Source organism: Sinohyriopsis cumingii, chromosome 2, assembly GCF_028554795.1.
Source record: "Sinohyriopsis cumingii isolate HCF-2022 chromosome 2, ASM2855479v2, whole genome shotgun sequence".
NCBI lineage: Eukaryota > Metazoa > Mollusca > Bivalvia > Unionida > Unionidae > Sinohyriopsis > Sinohyriopsis cumingii.
In genome coordinates this window covers 127,131,626-127,153,074 of record NC_142962.1, presented here as the reverse complement: position 1 = coordinate 127,153,074, position 21,449 = coordinate 127,131,626, and the positions used below count along the sequence as shown (strand labels likewise).

General features: G+C 33.9%; 1 protein-coding gene across 3 annotated transcripts in view; it reads right to left on the bottom strand.

Annotated features, from left to right (window-relative positions):
* The window catches only part of LOC149805786 (lysophosphatidylserine lipase ABHD12-like), a 52,136-nt gene that overhangs the window by 3,856 nt on the left and 26,831 nt on the right, over positions 1-21,449 (bottom strand). For all 3 annotated transcript variants that reach the window (XM_089950475.1, XM_089950473.1, XM_089950474.1), the window contains 4 exons: positions 17,887-17,966; positions 16,127-16,209; positions 15,256-15,334; positions 5,179-5,306 (listed from right to left, as the gene is read on the bottom strand). In XM_089950475.1, the coding sequence (XP_089806601.1) occupies positions 5,179-5,306; positions 15,256-15,334; positions 16,127-16,209; positions 17,887-17,966 (370 nt within the window). The remainder of the gene's footprint in view (positions 1-5,178; positions 5,307-15,255; positions 15,335-16,126; positions 16,210-17,886; positions 17,967-21,449) is intronic.

Here is a 21,449-nt window from a genome sequence, read left to right as displayed (position 1 = left end):
CGTACTAAATTTCATTTCAATCCATTGTCATTTGAAAGTTCTTATGTAAAAATAAAAATCTATTACAGTTTGCTAGAAACAATGAAAAACTGAAAGTGACATAGGCCTTCACCTTATAAATCGTCATTATCAAATCTGATTTCAATCCATTAAGTCCTTCAACACTTTTTGAGTGGAAATAAAATTAATGGTACAGCTCCATTAGTCAAATTAGGGCCAAAACTAGAACTTCTTAGAATATGGCAAAAAGCTGAAACTGATGAAAAACCTATGCAGATATAACCTTCCATTCCAACTGAATAATGAAAACAAGATTTTCAAGATGGCCAATTTAACAGCCATGCTGGATGTGAGATTGGCAGCATTTTTTATAAGAATAATTACATAATAAACACAAAGCCTTTCAAAATGGTGACCATGACCCAATGCACCATCAAATCTGGGTCTATGCAGTTTATTAGGAAAAATCATTAAAACGAAGACTCTGATCTGCAAGTGCATTATGCAATGGTAGACAAGAGTCTATATTGTTTACAGCTGAACTTTACAAACAGGCAACTATATACCATACTCTCTACTTATGCTATCACAGTCCATTGTGACAGGCAGGATATCCTCATCACAACAACTATATCCTTACTGTGTCATGATGAAAACTTCCTAAACCTGAATGAAAGTTTCTGCCTCAGTGTTTGTTATAGTATGTAAAAGGTTTGACATGACATTTTAGGTGTAAAAATACAACATAAAAAACTACTTGTATGCTTGACAGCTAGAGACTCATTTTATCATTAGAAAGATACATAATTAAAAGACAGTTGTTAGATTCAGATAAAATCAGTTCCACTGTTGGTTCACACACACACACACACACACACACACACACATATATATATATATATATATATATATATATATATATATATATATATATATATATATATATATATATATATATATACACACACACACACACACACAGAGTAAAAACTGCTATGAGCGACCTCTGCTATGAGTGACTGTTGCTACTAGTGATAGATGCTACAGTCCATAAACCAGGTTAATATACATGTCACGAACTGCCGTTGTAGTGCTAAAGTTGACGTATATTGTTTGTCTATAGAGTAAATCTGTATTGCTGAGGATGAATAAGGTCATTGTCTAATAGACCAGCAAGAGAGAATCGTTTGCGGGATTCGATTGGTAATGTTCAAGACTCGTGATGTTTGTTGTATTTCCCCCCAATGTTAAGTGATTACATCCCAATCACAATGCTGTCATCTATTCAAATTGGTGTGACCTGGTTACACACTTTGCTTATAGAGTTAATCCATGTATGTCGTATTTGAATGAAGCCGTTGACTTTTGTCTCTGAGTAAATGGTTCTATTTCTGGATGAGATAATTGTTTCTTCTTTTTATTTCATTAATCGTTAAATATGCAATGCACAATGTGGGATCGTCCTGGGATTCGCCAACATCACAAATTGAGATTTTTTTTCCTTACTGGCGACAAAATATACCATTTGGCAATTTTTTGGGAGATAGCATTTTTGGCTGTTTAATTTGTACATACAATCATGGATTTGGAGTGGAGAAATTCAAAAAGAAAACGAAAGGAAGCCAAAAACTTGGCTACACAATGCACTGGAATCTAACTGTTACCTAAACAAATCCCTTGTTCGTGTTAACAAACACATCTTTACAGTGCACTATTACATCATAATCCACTTATGTTGGCATCTGGCTTGAGTACTGTATGTTGTGATACACTACTGGACTATACCTATAATCGACCAACCTCTGAAGACGCAAACAGAAACAGCTACAATTACCTAAATGGCTAATCCTTCTGTTGTTTTTTTTAACAAATATACCAATAAAATAGTTTTGCTGAAACTTCAGAGAAAACTGATTACCTTTGAAGTACTGATTGCTGTGTATAAATACAACGCAAATGGAAAAAATCTCAATCACAATTATATACTGTTGACAGTACAACATTAACATGGGTAAACGTAAGTTAGACGTTGCATGTTCATTATATCAGACTAACAGTAACTTAAAAAAACATAACATCATTTGGATTTAGAGCAAAATCATCAGGCAATACAGTCACTGAACCTGATATTAAACCTGGCAGTCCAACATCATCTACATGTAGTGATGGTAGTAATGCTTCAAGTGCAACACCACATCATGATGAATGGGTCAAAAAGTACCCAAAAATGTCTAGACAGCTGGAAACTTGGGCATCCGTGGCTGAGATATGATACAAAGTTAAAGCAGGTGTTCAGTGATATATGTTTCAAGGCACAAGTCATCAATTCATTTACAACTGGCTGTCATATTGTGAAGAAGGAGTGTGTCACCAAACATGAATCCAGGCAGGGTAAGTAATATATGCTAATTTTGCTTGTTGATCTTTTCCTTTTGCCGTCAATCCCATGTTATGACTGCAGAGACTTAAACTATGCAATAAGAAATAGCAAAACAAAGAAGTTTTGCATAATTAAAAATAATTTAATTCTAAAAATACTGGAGTGAAAGAATTAAATTAACTTACAGCATGGTGAATGAATTCCTAGCTGCTAAAAGTCCTATCAATTCCAATAAGAAATCCGAATACATTCCAATGAACGAAAAATGCCCTTTCAGTGTTGAAGTTTCAAATGTACATAAAGAATTAATTAATTTCCAAGGAATTCAAATAGTCATTGAATAAATTTAGTTAATATCGTACCGTACAGTAGCTACTCTAGCATGACATGCAAAAAATAAATCTTTTCAAATCCAAGTCGGGAGATTGAATCTGAAAACTGGTAGATTGGGACCTACCAGTGGGAAGTTTTTGAGGCATATTTAAGCATCATTTTCACTAAATATTATCCAAATTTTCCAATATATGTGAAATTTTCAAAAAGGACACGCTGTTTCTCTCTGTGGAGTGCCTTATTTGCACCCCCCCCAATGTATCCCTATTTCATATTCTATACAATAGCTGAAGGTTAGACTTAAGCCTATTCAACATACTTCAAAGAAACTGCCTGTTCTACAGTGAGTGAAAGCACCTGCAATAGAGTGACAAATAAACCATGCCCTTTTTTGTTATATCTAAAAATCCCCAAAATGGGTGTGAATTTATGCTTATATATATGGCACATTAATGCCAGGCGTTGATTCGTGTAAGTTTCATTGGTGGGAATGGAGATCATATTTTGCTTGTCGAGAAACATTCTACAGCATTCAGTGATCATTCTTGGGATTTAGGAAGCAACTCACTATAAGCAAAGCATGTAAAGTGCAGCAAAAATAAATTTCAGAAACTCCTGGTCGACGGAGATGTACTTTGTGAAGCTAGCCATAAAGGGGGGGGGGTTGGCATTTAATTACTGAATGCATGAAATTGACGGTTGCATTATACGTCACTTATCTTACATTGCAAAATATGATCATAGGTTTTTATAATTAACATGTCATTAACTAAAGTTCCTTACAAAACTATTATTTGGAAAATAATAAATACAATATAGATTTGCTTAATATCCAATGTTTCTATTTAAAAAAATTAGTGAGATAATGTAGATGTCAGGAAAGTAGATATTTTACATTTGATAATGCATTTTTTCAGGTGATAACAGTTATACCTATGCACTAACGGTGATGCTGGATGCAAAGACCATGGAAGTAGCGAAGATCGCTGCTATTAGTAAGAGTAAAAATGCCATTTTCAGTGCCATGAGGAACACTTTCTTTGCGGCTTACTACCACCACAATTTTTCCAAAGCTGCACCAGTTGTGTATCACATATTATAGCTTGTTAACTGTAATATTCTATGGATTTAAATGACAGTAATATGGGGAAAAACATGTGTACAACCTTAAAATATTTATTGTGATGTTACATCTGTAGTACACTGTAATTGCTGCATTCATGCCAACTTCTTGCTAATTATATATATATATATATATATATATATATATATATATATATATATATATATATATATATATATATATATAAATAACATGTATAATTATAACTTAAATATTCATGGCGTAAAAAATGAATGATTATTTCCATTTCAGGGCACCACCCAACTCTCAGACCTTAAGAGTAGATATGCACACATCATATGCATTCAACAAGTGGGCAGCCATAAAATCGCAACGGATCATCATGTGACATTCTACAACATTTTAATAGTGCAAAACAGTCATGTCATGATTTATTTTGTAATATTATAGCTGTATTGCTTGTTGTTAATAAAGTAATAACTATCCCATCTTTTGCAATTTTCATTGCCTATTACATTAATAGACTTTTCATTGCCTATTACATTAACAGACTTGGAAAAATATCCACTACTTGTTCTGGCGACATTTTTTGAAAATTGGCGACAAAATATTATGGTTGGCGATTGTTTTGGTGACAACTTTATAAAAGCCAGGACCATCCCTGCACATGTATAGATTTTTCATATTTTACCACAGCCAAGTCAAAACCATCTTTACATGTGATATTACAACTGAGCACTAATAACTTTAACACCTAGAACCTTAATAACAATGGACAAACCTCCAACTAAAAAGAGACAAATTTTAAGGCTGAAGAAAATAATTATGGTAACTGAAAAAAGTGAAGAAGAGCAGACCACTCGCAAAAAAAGCGATTTAAACGTCGGTAAAACAAATTTAAGTTGTTATAAGGGAAAACAAGTAATTCAAAAACAATTTCATATGCTAAAATATGTGATCTTCAAATGTAAATGTGATTTCATGTTTAATGATAGAAGTATATCTTTACTGCTATATAAGTTTGTTTTTAGATGAATGCATATATTTTAGCAAGAACTATTAATAAAGAATAGAATATATGTACAGTGATTTTAGTTATTTTTCTTGAACCTGTTCTGAAACTGGGCCTTTGGAAACAGGTCTTTTTGTACAAATCTGGTATGAGAGACCACCTGTCTTGAGAGACTGCTTTTGTTTGCAGAAGGGGTGGTCTCTCATAACAGGTTTTACTATATATATATATATATATATATATATATATATATATATATATATATATATATATATATATATATATAATATATATATATATTTATTATGGGAGAGGTTGAAGACAGAATGACCTTCATATATCATATGAGATCTAAAATGAGTCACTGACCTAAGAATAGCAGGCAATTCTGGAGCCTGGTGGATGTGTTTATGACCATAGCCACGAGTACTGTTAAAAGTGACAAACTTGACTGGACCAGTTTGGTCAGTCCTACTGGATAAAGCTGCCTCATAAAGCTGAAATATAAAGCATACAACAAATATAAAACATACATGACTGTAAGAACTGACATTCTTATCAGGATTAAATTCATCCTTGATTTATGACTCTTTTGATGCTCAGATGAAAATATACATCAAACAATAGGTTCCATTTTTTACATGATTTCTGTCTAAAATGTTTTGTTATTGATTACACAACATCATATGTTGTGATGATGCTAATCTGATATTTTTTGTTGTCATTCAGCAATCATTTGTCATTTTCACTATTCTGAAACAATTTAAATTTCAGAGTTTTGTACTAAATTATGTAACAAAACAATTATAGACCTTTTGTTTGATAATGCAGATGTATAGTTGTGTATAAGGGTGCAAATAAATAGTGAAATTATATCTCTGTGGGAGAAAGTTGGCCAGTAGATTCCCAGTGTCTTCCCAAATTAATTATTCCACCAAATATATTAGCTACCATGTGCAGCCCATTATGTCCTAAAAATGGCATTAACCTCACAAAACCAAAACCAAACCAATATGTTGGTGGGTATCAATTTTTCATGACACTAACACTGCTACTTCAATGTATGAATGTATCACCGAGGGAGATGGGATCAATTTACTTCATACATTGATCCTTTCTTCTGGATGGGTTTGTGGCTTATATCAGTCATGAAAATTCATTAATAAATGTGTAATGACAAAAATTAAGGTGAATTAACATCAATGTACAGAACTATCTGCACCATAGTCACTGCAATGGAGTACATCATTACTACCAATGTTCTATTACACTGCTGCAACCTTTGGATTAGCCCAGATCAGCAACTGTTGTGTGTCTTTAGGCACTTTATCTCTGTTGTCTTGGCACTAGTACTTGTTTTGCTCCCATGTAAAACACCAAACTAAGCCTTCTGCAAGCAGCTTGGATAAAAAATAATTTATACTCATCTGCATACGTCTCATACTGAGGTTAAATGGATGATTAGATTCTTGCCAATGATAATCTCATTTTTAATTATGATTTGTCTTCCAATACCTATCAAGTAGATATGACACAGGTATCTGACACATGATATCAAGAATACTTACATTTCTGTGCATCATCAATGCACTAAAATGCTGTAATACTGGTCAATACTATATCTATTCTAACTGACCTGCAAATGATTATATCAGCTTGTCCCTAGCATGTAGTCTGTATAAAGAGCAAACAGTCTTGCTTACAGCCCATGTAAAACTATCCCTGGGGCAGTTTATACAATAGATCATCATGGAGGCAGTCTTGCTTACTGCCCATGTAAAACTATCCATGGGGCAGTTTATAAAATATATCATCATGGAGGCAGTCTTGCTTACTGCCCATGTAAAACAATCCCTGGGGCAGTTTATACAAAAGACTGTCATGGAGGCAATTACAAGGCAATTTGGTCATACATATGCATTCTCTATTATTTCACAAATTACTAAAATGGCTGAGCAAAACCATGTTAACAACTCTCTAATTTAGATTACTAAAGTGGAACAACTCAATTTCTTTGAATTTATAGTAAACAAATCAATTTGTTTGAAGTTATGTTTAAACGCTGCTCTATGTGGAAGTGTGGCCAAACGCTGCACAACCACCAACTGGGACATCTCTCATGGGCACAGTTCCATCGTCTCTCGAGACTAATGGATGCCAACATGGATAATTCAAAGAAATGCACGTTGAAGATGAAACTACTACACATTACTGGCTTGAATAAGTAAGTTTAAGTCATCTTTATTACTGGCATATTCTCGATAAGCAGCAATGTTTCTTTTAATTCAAATTTAACTCCATATATAAAATGTAAGAGACTATTATTTCAGTAGATGGAATAGTGTACGAGTGTGATTCATTTTTCGAAAGCAAAATGTTGAAATGCAGCTGTGATTCAGGAAATGACAAGCCATCTGCACCAAATTTCTTAGCTCCGGGATGGAGTTTGATTTTTTAAAGTGCAGCAGCAACAGGGAGCATTGTATTTGTTTTTGAACAGACTGAAAGCACCATATTGATGTCAGTCAGTCTGGAGTGTACATCATCTACTGACATAGTATCACCCATCATATTTGACACTCCCACCCATCAAGTATATGTAAAAAGACTATTTTTCTATGCTCAGAAAAATTCAAGAAAATCTTGGCAAAGTTTGAACAACAGTACAATCTAGTCCTCATCTACTGCAGAGAAGTCAGATGACAGTTGCATTACCGTCAACCACTGCCACCCCTCACTGAACTACTGAGCAGCAAAGACTGCATCTATTAAGAAAATATTACTGTCCAATGGATTTTATCATTTCTGTCTAGTTGTGATTGAGTGTTGTGACATTTGTTGTGATGATATTGGACAATGCTAAATCTACAAACTGTATTTTTTCAATGAAAACTAACATTATATTTTCTTATTTTAAAAAGTGAATTTGAATTTTTTGAAGTTTCAGTAATTTTCTATAAATTTACATGAAAACTTATTCTCAGTATACCACTGGATACTGTATTATCACCTGGCTTAAACCAGTGGGAGAAAATGCAACTAGAATTGCTTTTTTCCTCTGAAAAGTCACCTTTTTAAAGCACAAGGTCCATGCATTTCATTTGAATGAAATGTCCTCTCTCCCCTGAAAGAACAGGACTATATTGTTGAAGATAGGGATATTATTAAAACTTTAAAAATGGTCACTTCAAACTTTTTATTTATATTTTCATTTCAGATGATTACAATACTGATGACATCCTATTAAAATTTTATAAAACTTAAAAATTTTCTAATTTTGTTTCACCCAAATTATTGTATAGAACATGTACTGCATAATATAGCAATCTTATAAACAGGTTACAGTAAAAACAAACAAGCAACTGTTTCCATATTGGAAGTCATCTTTTCATATGTCATTATATGATGTATTTGATTAAAAAAAAAGACCAAATAATTTTGTAAGAAATGGACCTGGATACATCCAGTGAATTCTAATTCACTTCCAACTGGGCTACAAAATATAAATTTTTAAAACTTTCTTTTACTCATTTTACAAGGATCATGTGTAAACCTTTGGCCACACTTCCACATAGAGCAATGTAATTTCTATCATTTATAATCACTGAAATTGTACAAAAAATGACAAGAGAGCATACAATTTCTTAGATGAAGTTTCACTCTTTGCCTGAAGACAAAATTTAAACTTCTTACGATTTTCCACAATTTTCTTTTAAGAAAATTAGTAAGTAAAAGTTGTCATTTAACTTTCATTATTAATGTATTGTATTGAGAGAAAAAAAGGTGGGCTGGTGTGAAGTCAATATAAGGCAAAGTGAACTTTGCTTTCTGGGTAAAATAACAGAGTCTATGTTGACTATTTTGCCTGAATTGCCATGTGCACCCAGAATGTATATGAGCAATTTCCACTTCACCATTGAAATGACTTCCATTCAAATATAGCTTTCAGTTTGTAGCCTCCTAATGCCCACCAGTTTCTCACTGATTCCAGGTCCTGAAGCACTTTATCTAGGTTTTAACTCTTGTGTTACGTGCTTAGGCTCTAAAAAACAGTAACAAAGGAAAGAGTGAAAACAACAAGCTATGAAAAATTTGACAAATAATTTATTTACATGTACCTGGAAAAACACTGTAAAAATGAAAAAAAAAGAACTTATGGTTTTAAGAATCAAATCCAAAATTAATTCAAGAATAATCCACGCATTAAATTTTAGAAATCCTCGTAATGAAATGTTCTAATGAAATCTGAGTTCGAGTCCCAACGAAAAATCCAAAATGGAAGGCGATGAGGTTTACTGTAGTCAGTATTGTGCTGTTGTAACATCTATAGTTCTTTGCAATTCCACAAACAACAATATTCCAGTGTTCAAATTTACAAATAAAATTAAAATAAATGTCTTTGCCCAAGAATTCTTTTATGAGCACTAAAATATTTCCAGGAAAAAGAATCTTTTCTGAATCCAAATAATTTGAATAAAAATTAAAATGTAACTCCAGCTGGTCACAAACACACTTTCCAGTGTAAAAGCCCAAATGAGAAATATCTCTATAGACATCTGTATAAAACCTGGCTACTGTGCAATTACGGTAAACCCAGAATTGCAAAATTGAGGCTGTTTACATATAAAATCGCATATTCCCAGTGTGACCTTGATCAAAACCAACAATTTTACTCAAGAATAAAATAAAAATAGAAAGTTGCTTACTTGTCTTACTGATTTCTGAATCAAGTTTCAGAAACAGTGTTCCTATTATTAGGTATTTATGAAAAGATTCTGGTCAAACGGAATTTTCTGGGAAATATCAAATTCCCAGTAAATAAAATTACATTACATTGACATGTAATGAAATTAAAAATAAAAAAATTAAAACTTACAAACAGACAATTGAATCAAATATAAATTAAATCAAATATATATAAAATAACACTTTAGTGAACAGCCTGTAGGGTCTCAGAATGAGGCATGTTTACAGCTGGCACTCATATGACAAACAAAGGCCCTCTTATGAGTCACCTGTAATGGGTCCCATTGGAAGCTAGCACTCTTGAGGCACATAAAGGCCCTCTTATGGGTCAAGGTCCCATTGGAAGCTAGTACTCTTGAGGCACATAAAGGCTCTCTTATGGGTCACGTGTAATAGGTCCCATTGGAAGCTAGCACTCTTAAGGCACATAAAAGCCCTCTTATGGGTCACCTGTAATGGGTCTCATTGGAAGCTAGCACTCTTGAGGCACATAAAGGCCCTCTTATGGGTCACCTGTAATGGGTCCCATTAGAAGCCGATTCACCTAATTACTGGATTTGCTTATTTCAGCATCATCAACTGCCTTACATGGCTTGCATCTGTGGCTAGACAACTTGATGAGAGATAATTACATGCTTCTTGTTGTCGAAAAATAAAACACTATAAACTATGGATAGGGAATATTTAGATGAAACTAATGAAAACTAATTTACTGTTCAGCCTTATATCGGTATACGTGCACGAAGCACTAGATTTTGTTGCTTTCGAAACTGTTCCATTGTTTCAATTTATTTTCAAAATTCCCGTTAATACAGGTAAAAAGAATCAATGCTGGCTTCCCTGTGTCGTCAGACTTTAAAAAAAAAAAAGATGTCAGAAATCGGCACACTTAAAGAATCCAAAGGAACCAAACTTGACTTCCTTTTGTCGGCTGATTTCAGAAGAAAAAATTGGCACACTAAAAAGATACCAAAGTCAAGATTCTGGGGTTGGTTTGCATTGTCATTAAATAACCTATGTATCTGATATCCTGTCGGTAAGTTTAAACAATGAGTTTATTGCTCCCTGCTAGTTATGGTTATCACCTGGGCTTCCATTTGTTTGCTATATGTAATCATAATTGATGTTTGCAGGGCAAATAGTATACACAATAATAACTTCCTTTAATAATACTTTTGTAACCCATGCTAGCAAAAAGATTATCATTTGCACTCACATTGAATGTATTTTAAAATAATGATTTTTTTATTTGCTAGTTACCGACTTATAGTTAACCTGGATACAATAGAATCTGGGTCAGTTTGCAGTAATTAACTTATCATGCGTAAATGGCAGGTGCCTTCAAGCAATCGGGTGATAGTTTCGTCTCATTTGCGATTTTGTTATTTGACATAAGTGATACACACTACACTAAGGGTGCATACGCAAGCCAGCATCCGCTACATATACAAAGTTCCTGGATATATATTTTTTTAAAATAATTTTCACATGATGAAAAATGAAGGAATTTATGATAACAGTGCAAGGTTAATTTCTTTCATTTTATTTTCAAACAAGTGTATGTTTATCAATTTATTTTGTACCGTGAGTGTGTGTGTATGTGGGGGGGGGGCACAAATGAAACACAAAATTATTTCCTTTCTAATTTGTACGGAATAAAGGAGCAAATATGATTGATGATATTGACCAGTAATGACAAGCTTTCAATATAAGCGCGCAAACACTAAGACAACTTGAAAAATAAAAACAAACAATAAAATTAACTGGTAAGAGCTTCATATTTCATCAACTAAATACTGACAAAATGCTGAACATTATTCTCTCTCTCGTGTGTAATCTAGCATGTATTGTATGCAGCTGTGTTACAACGTGAAGCCTAAAATTAAGTATATTTGTTATAATATCTCATGTACACTACCCTTAGCAAAATGCATACGCATTATGTAGAATATTATGTTACGTATTTTTGTTTTATAAATGATTATTAATAATTTGACCGGAAGACTTAAATTGAGAATGTCGTTGTGCAGATGCATATATTTTTTTAGCATAAAAATGTATGTAAATATTTTAATTAGAACAAGCAAGATATGTCAGTTTGTGTTTTCTCTCATAAATATGTACGTTATGAAGTATGATTATTTTCTTTCAAAGAATATCAAAATAGTTTGTTTAAATTTAGTTTTTTTCCCTAAAACCTATCTTACACAGCGTCTACTTTTTTGTTAAAGAAAAAGAACATACAAACTATTGTTAAGTTTGGCCGAATTGCATTTCGAGGTGGTTCGAATTGTCTTTGGGCCAAATTCACTATAATCCGGCATACATGATACAACTTTCCCATCCCTCCCCTATTCGATCCCACAGATTAAATACACTTCTTTTCTGGTAAACATGTTTTTTCGGAAAAAGAAAGAATGCTTTTTCCCATCATCACTCTTTTTGTTACATCCGAATGCAACATAGTGCACCATATTTGTTGTACAAAAGCAAGATTGTACACTATATCACATAGACATTTACATGGGGAAATTAAGCACTTGAACGGCTAGGTTGAATAAAAGGGATAAATGTATGTCATATCCGGTTTTGGCATGCGCAAACTACCGATTTTTTAACGGAGATTGCCGAATAATTTTTTCATTGTATAAAGTAGAATTTTAAGTCTAATTAAACATTTTTATGGTGTGCATACATAATCAATGCATTTTGTTTATAACTATAATAATATCACACGTCTGTACAATATAGGTGGCCGGTGACCTTTAAGACAAATCTGGAGATTTGAAAAATTTTGTCAGAAGTTTTGTCTTCAAAAGAGTGAGGATTTTCAATGAGAATGGCAAATTTTTCATTGCAGCACACTTTCCTGAATTTCTTATTCTAATGAGGATCCAAAGCTTGGTTCACTATCTGAGAAGATTTCATCTGTTTGTATGAAAACATCTGTGTGATCTCCAAATCAGAGAACATTATTTTAACAAGATCTGAAAAATACAATGAACTCTTACCATAAATGGGAGATTATATTCAACATTAAACATGGCAAACAGTGTCTCAGCATGTATATCTTTATTCACAACTGATGCAGATTCTGTGAACAGGGATTTCACTAATGGCATATTTGTTGTAGCATTTAATATGCTTTCATGATACTGGGCTTCTGCATGACACATAATGTGATTTCTGCCAATGTAGCAGATTTTAAAATTAGCTTGATGGGAAGGGCAGAATGCATGTTCAACCACTGTAATGTTTCCATCCAACAATGAATTTCATGTTATTTTTGGGTTGCTTAGAGTTTGGCATTTTAGCATTAGGAGATAATACAACCTTAGACATTTTGCCAAACTTCAAACACCAAAGCCAAACTGACTGTGTTTTATGCCACTTGAGTTCCAACCATAAACAGTCAACATTTTTAGTCCTGTCCACATTATGTCACAAATATTATAGGTTTTAATCCATAATGACAACTTCAAGCACCAAAGCAATCCTACCCTACAAAAAGAATCAAAGTAATGTTAATTATTTTATTCTGAGTGAGATATGAAGTACTCCAACCGTAACTAATTTCTTAAATCCTTTTGGAATTACTTTTTTGATCACACACAATATAATCCATGTTGAGAAATTTCAAACACTGAAGCCAACCAACCCTGCCTACAGAATGAAAGGAATGGTAATTGTTTCATGCTGCTTGAGACTAGCAATGGTTTTGCTTTTCTTAAGCTAGGTCACAGTTACACTATCACAGGCAGTACACAGTAACAGAAAGCAGTATGTGAGAAAATGGAAAATATTAATTTTTCAATAATAATTTTCATATGCCGGCAGATTTTATTGAATGATGGCAGTGACAGAAGACACTCCTCTTCTTGGGTGGAAAACCCATCCAGCCAGGTGGTTCACATGTATGCATACAAGAACATAACTTCAAAGACTCTGGATCATTTTGGGACAAACTACATGACACTGTTTAACCCATTTTATCCTGTTTACCAATTTCAACAGCAGTGCCTGATTCCTGAGAAGCAATTCTAAATACATTGTGGTAAAACAGAGCATCATACAGCAGCAGCTGCTGAAATTGTGTCTACCTTCACCATGTTTACTAAAAATGTTATTTCTTTTATAAAGTATATAAAACTATATATCTCTGAAAGGTAATAAAATTTGCAACACAGTGATATGTTTTGTTATCATTTACCAATGTACATGCTCACAACTGTATTCTGAAATATGACTTGAAAGAAGAAAAAAAAAACAAATTAAAAAACTTACCAAGATGTTCAGTGAATCTTTTGTCCATGAAAATTAATTAAATACTCCTAATATTATGTGAATAAAATAAAGATAATTCAATTTCTAGTATTTTGGTCCAAATTTGAAGTTTTTAGCACTAGCACTGTTAGTTCAAAAGTTATAATAATTTTACTAAATTTGGACAACATGACACAAGGAACAATTTGTTTACTTCACATTCTGGAACATGTACTTCAGCATGCAGTTTCTCATGAAAACTTGTCACAAATTAATCCTAGAAATCTTTCAACGTAACGATTTGTTTCATCAACAAATTTTTTCCAGATTAAATCATCCCAATGTAACTCAAAATAATGTTTTGCATCGGCTTCTCCTGTGTGTTGCTCCTTCTATCAATTTAAATCTTGGCTGCAACCGAAGTGAAAAATCATCCTGGACACATTTTTCTTGAAAGCTTTCAAAGTCAGCTTCATTCTCCGAATCGCTGTTGAAAAGTGCATGAAGCCATGCTTCATCTCTTTCATCAACATTATTAAATTCTAACCCAGCATTTAAGTCAATATTATCATTGGAATCATCAAAATCATCAACTTCAATGTCACTACCCTCGCTATCAACATCCATGTTTACATCAGAGTTGTCATCCATCATTTTACTGATCGATTTTCAAGTCAACAATTTCTTTTCCAACCGCGTTTTTTTAAAAATTTCACTGCGCATGCGTGCTTTAACCATTTCCTGTGTAGGTGAAGAAGTACACATATATTTGTGATGTATAACACGTGTTTCTAGAGATGCTGCACACATATGTAGTAGAGTACGACCATAGTCATATTCCGGATAAAGTGGGATACTACGATTGCAGGCATAGTCAGGATAGAATGAGGTATTACGACCGCAGTCATATTCAAGATAAAATGGGTTAAAGGTGATATGTCACAATAAAAAATATGATTTGTATGTTGTTGATATTCACAAAACTTTAAAGACACTGCTTAATTCAGTGACACTGCTATGTGACATTTTTTAAAGGTGATATGTCACAACGTGAGTTATGATCTGTCTGATCTGACATTATGATGCAAATAATGCTAATAGTATGCAACAAAATGAAATTCAAAACCTCAATTAAGACAGGGTTGTCTATTTTGAAGGTACATGTATGTAGCAGGTGTCACATTAATAAGACATATTGATATTTCAATATCAAATGGAAATCTCCATCTATTTATCATTCTATATGTGCTTTCAATTACAGTCTGATCTCATTATTCTGTGTCCATTTAAAACATGGGATTAATCACACTGTCAAATATACACGTTTAACATTGTTACTGTAGCCAGAGGCAAATAAATTTGAATCTGATTAAGAAGACAAGATTGTACAAAAATCACTGTTCAAGAATTATTAGTAATAAATCTAAAAATTGTTACCTTGGTTCCAAGTTCTATTGGTATGACCCAGTCATCTTCGGCATGCATAATAAGGAGAGGAACTGTCACATATCTTATGCTGGAAAAAAATGGGTAATTACATCTGTAGTTAAGTTTTCATACCCAATAATCTTTTTGTACACCACCCATCCAATGACTTGCATTACTCAGTATGTTGCTATTTTCCACTGATAGGACTAAGGTATGCCCAATTTTTATGATGGTACCTTATAATGCTCATACAGCAATACTGTCCTAAAAAAGGTCTTTCATATAGAGGATATGTGCTCACCAACAATGCCTCAATTTTCCTCACCATGATGCACCTTCATATATAGGACATATGCTCAACAACAGATACATCCATTTAAGGATATCTGATCAAGATACACCTTCACATAGAGGACACATGCTCACTCACAGATAACGCCATTTTAAGGACACCTGTTCACCAAGATGCACCCTCATATAGAAGACACATGCTCACCAACAGATACTTCCATGTTATGGAGACCTGATCAGCACATTAAACCTTTATACAGAGGACATCTGCTCAATAACATGTACCTCCATATACAGGACATCTGCTCATAAAGACACCCCCTCATACAAAGGACATATGCTCACCAACAGATACCTCAATGTAGAGGGTATTTGCTCATCAACTGATATCTCAGTATACAGGACACAGGCTCACTGATCTCCCTGAACAGAGGACACATACTCATCAAAAGATACATCTATAAAGAAGACACATCATTACTAAGAGAGATCTCCACACATAATGACTACTGAATGACAGTTACCTCTTTATACAATATATAATTGTGTATAATTATGCAATAGTGTAATTATGCAATTTCAAACTCACCTTTGATCACTTGTAAAATGTATATTGTTTGCACTGATTGAATCAATTAAGGCCCATTCTAGCCAGGGATAATGTTTGAATGGCTGAAAGAAACAGAAAAACTTATACATCAAGTAATGTAGAAACTGCTGTAATGAGAAAGTTAAAAGTTATTCTTGCAGACTCCAAGAAGAAATGCATGAATTTTTCTTCCATACAATAACAGTCTTTTGGCTTCATTAGGAGATGTGGCATATGAATTAATTACTCATTGTATGAAAAGCAATAGTTTTAAATACCATTTTAGGAAAAAATGCATTGCTAGAATAAGGCATTGTGACTGAACTGTTAGTTAAATAATCTGCATTAAGTTTACAACCATTCACTTTCTCAAAGATAATTCTTTTAACATGAAACTTTGAACACAGATTAACACTTGTTGTTCTCGCTAGTTTTGAGAAACATGGAGCAATGAAAACATGAAAATTTATACTATAAATATTGGCACAAAAATATACAGAATGTAATTCTATTTTCTTTTTAGCTATACTGGTCACAAGCCCAATGGTCATGTGCGAGGGCTTATCATCTGTCCATTAGTACACATTTATTATTGCTGTTCTCATAACCTGCGGGGAGGATTGTCAAAGACCTTTGCACATACATTCATCTCAAATGCAAGTGGATTCTAAATGAAAATGGTACCATTCAGTTAACCAAGGTTGCCACTGTAGCAATCTTATAAATCTTGTTATCACTACTCTTATGTATATCTATATTGTGTTCTTACTTTTGGTGCATGGCTGTAGATTGCAAATGAGCTAAGTGTTGATAAGTTTAAAAATCACTCTTAATAATGAACCTGTTTACAAGTTTGGGGTAATTTCCTATGGGATGATTGAGTCAGGTGGTTTATGTTGTGATGTAAGGTATTGTGAATATGTGATGTGGGAGGTGTTGTGGTATTTATTGAGTAGGAACAATAATGTGATGCATAGCCATATAGGTCTATATAAGGATGAAGAGGTGATTAATTTATTCATTCCTATTTCCTATGTTTGAAATCAGTCTGCAGATGACTCTAATATTGTGTTTAGATATAATCTGTGAAGACTCATTTATTTAAATTACTCATTGGAATTATAAAGTACTCATCGACTCTGGACTAAAATATTATTCTGATTACTGTGAATTTATTCAAAGGAGTTTGGGGCTGCCATTTTGATCAATCAAGACTGTTGGCAATTCAGTGCATTCAAAGATATTGGTAAATCAGCACATTCAAGGACCTGGAATTCATTCTGAACACTGTTTTCTTCTGGACTTGTGATAGAACTTTTCAGGATTAATTTGGATTTAATTCACAATACAGTAAGTTCCTCTAAAAGTTTCATTTCATAACTTAAAAATGTAAATTTTTGCAAAGTTTTGTAAAATGTCTTAGGTTTTGTTTCTTTCTGTTACTTAGTTTAAGACCAAAGAGATATAACACTACTCCTCCAAAATGGATGGAAATATCAATATGGGATTTTCAGTAAATGTCTTATAATGCCTAGCTGGTTCTAATGAATAAAAAAAACCCCCAATTTTTTCAAGCAAAATATGTTTCTATGAAAATAAATACCCAACCATAATACTTTAGGAGAACTACCACTACCTCACAAATCCAGCCCTCCCAGATACTACTTTTAGCTAAAGTTGCAGAGTCATGACATTAATAAACAGAATATAATATATTTTTAAATGAAATATCTGATAACACAAAACTGAATATGACATACCCATGCCATCCAGTGTCCAGCAGCAGCCTCCCTAATATTGTTAAATGGTGACTCCAATATCACGCCAGCTGGAGGATCACCTGCATGGATGGAACAATGTAATATTATGAAACCAATTTTTGAAGAAATATGTACCTTGATGATGATAATACATTTGGGGCTACATCCACTACCTTGCAAATTAAACCCTCCCAAGATAAAACAAAACAGGCTGTCACTATGTATTTTGGTTTTTTAAGCAATAAATGTTCTAAAAGGTAACTGTTTGCCTTAGCAGATGTCAGACTATAGAGGTTACCCATCTGATAGAGGGAACTGTAAGTTACTACTGGAGCAGATTTGCATGATCCTCCAGGAACGTAACTGTGGGAATGGTTTGGTAGAGTGTGCCCATGTGATCAGGTAAGTATTGGTTCCTTCTTCAAATAGATAATCTGCAGACTAGAGAAGAGGCTGGAGTACCTTAATGTTATTAGCATGGAGTTGTCCATGTCTCTGGTCTGCAAACGTACGTACATAAAGTAGTCTTATGTGAGATAATCAAATGATGATGTGGACCAGTTTAAAGAAAAAATTGCGTTCCCACCAATCCTGTGAAAAAAGAGTAACCCACATCAATACAAAACTGCCAAATGACCAAAGCCAGTAGTCTTTTGTGTTGCTGATATAGGACCCATTAGGTCAAACAACCCTTTGAGATGACAGGTCTTGGAGGTAAATAATATGACAGTATCATATCTAACCTCATTCCCATGGCTCAGATGATGTAAGTTATGGAATATATTCCCATGGCTCAGATGATGTAAGTTATGGAATATATGTGCCATGACATTTTGAGCCTATAAGCTTAAGAATTTCATCTAGTCATTGGTTACGTCTTTGTATGCTGACATATAATCAGTCATATCCAGGAAAACAGAGCCTGAGCAGAAATACAATCACTTCCTGTTTTGAGAGGTAAGGAGAAAAAGGTCCCCCTCTTCTAATTGGATTATTCCACTTCAGGCACAACTACAAAACTCTTACTGGATCATTTCATTTCAAGCACAAGATCATTCCATTTCAGGCACAAATACAGAACTCTGACTGGATCATTTCACTTCAAGCACAAGATCATTTCACTTCAGGCACAAATACAGAACTCTGACTGGATCATTTCACTTCAAGCACAAGATCATTCCACTCGAGGCACAAATACAGAACTCTGACTGGATCATTTCACTTCAGGAACAACTACAGAACTCTGACTGGATCATTTCACTTCAAGTACAAGATCATTCCACTTAGGCACAAATACAGAACTCTGATTGGATCATTTCTGACTGGATCATTTCACTTCAAGCACAAGATCATTCCACTTCAGGCACAAATACAGAACTCTGACTGGATCATTTCACTTCAAGCACAAGATCATTCCACTTCAGGCACAAATACAGAACTCTGACTGGATCATTTCACTTCAGGAACAAATACAGAACTCTGACTGGATCATTTCACTTCAGGAACAAATACAGAACTCTGATTGGATCATTAATCCCTAGTATATGAAAATATATTATTTAACAGTATATTACAAAGTGATTAATTTTAAAGTTGGGATAAATTATTTTTAAGAGCATCAATGCATCATCTGTTTTTCATAGTTTATTTAAAGTCTAAATCAATCTTTATTTCATTTATGGTGGTGTAACCTGCCAACAGATTTTTGGATCTGAGCCATGAAGAGAAAGAAGTTCTTGAGGATGAGATCCAGAAATACAACTTAAGTCCAAGTAAGAAACTTCCTCCACAGAATGAGCCTAACTTTGTGACCATCCTCAGCCAGTAAGCCAAACTGTTCTAGAAAACTTCCTACACAGTCAACACAGACATAGCAGATCACCTGATCAATTCCCTGAACACTGTCCAGCACACTTGCTGGGAGGAAACTACTGGATCACTCAACTCTATGTGCTCCTGACTGGGCTTGATCATCCCACACTAAGTTATTTGATGTCCAGCTCAACACAACAATGCAAATAATCTCTGGAACACTACGTCCTACTCCTTTACCATGGCTGCCAGTACTCAGCAACATTCCTTCTCCACACTGTTACATACATCTGATTTAATATATATATTTAATTTAATTTGTCAGTTTTAAAATTTTTATTCTATTCTATTATAATGTAAATTTATTCATTACAGATGATACTTTTTTCAGGAATGGTTTGACTTGACTGTTAGTTTATAAACAACAGGTGTTGATCTAAATTCTGACCTTGGTCCAGAATTAGTAAACAAAGTTCTATTTTATTTTAAAATGATTGGTTGTTATCAATGCCATAGTGAAACTATGTGGGTTAAGAAGTAAACACCTTTTTTTAATTTTTATTTTGGGAATAAAATCATTGGTCTAATCAAGCCCATATTCTGTGTATGTGATATAAACATGATCACATGACCCTTGTTGATGTTTTAAAAAGCCCATATAACTCAGTGTTTGAGAGAAATAAGTTTTAGTAGAAGTTGGGCAGTTAAAGTGTTATGTTGTGCTGTTTAGAGTTATTTTAAATTACTTGTTTGGAGTTATTTCAAGTCACTTAGATTCAAAAAGGATTAATTTTACTATTTGTCTGGAAATATTCTGAAGAGTGCTCACACAGGAAAAGACATTGCTTACAAATTCAATTTGGAAATCCAACAATGGAGTGCCATTATTTGTATTTCTACCAAGAACAGTTGATAAGCACAGTACTGACTACAGCATACGTCATCGTCATCCATCTTGGATTTTACATCAGGATTCGAATTTGAAATTATTAGAACATTTATTACTAGGACTTTTGCAATTTAATTTGTGGATTATTCTAGATTAATTTTGGATTTGATTCTAGAAACCGTAAGTTCTCCTTTTTTCAGTTTTACAGAATTTTCCAGGAAAATAAATTATTTGTTAAATTTTAAATAGCTTGTTGTTTTCACTCTTTTTGTGTTACTGTTTATTTGAGCCTAAACAGGTAACAACATCTGTGTTGCCAGGAAGCAACCACAAAAGTGTCAGCTAAGGTCTATGCCAGTGAGAAACTTTCAATGTACATGGACATCACCTCACATCTAGCAGTCCGCTTGACTTCAAGATGCCCAATTGGGTTTGGTCCGTTGCCGGAGAATATGACAGCTATTTCAGCATGGAGTGTTGAGTGGTCTTCAACAGATGTTGTAAACCACTTCCTTGTAGCTGAGTCATCTGTCTGCATTCCTGGCTTCCACCTTCAACATCATCTGTGGACCACAATGAACCGCTTTCGGACAGGACAGGGTCATTGTGCAGTCAACCTTGTCCGATGGGGCCAGGCCACTAACTCTTCCTGTTGCTGTGGAACTCTTCAGACCATGTCACACATTGTGAACAACTGTCCACTGACAAAGTTCCCCAGTGGACTGCAGGCTCTGCACATTGCTGATGATGAAGTTGCTAAATGGCTGAGCACACACTGCACACAATAATAAAATAATATGGTTCAAACTGCACCTTGTACAACCATTATCAGTGGTGTTATTATCCTCAGCGAATTTAAAAT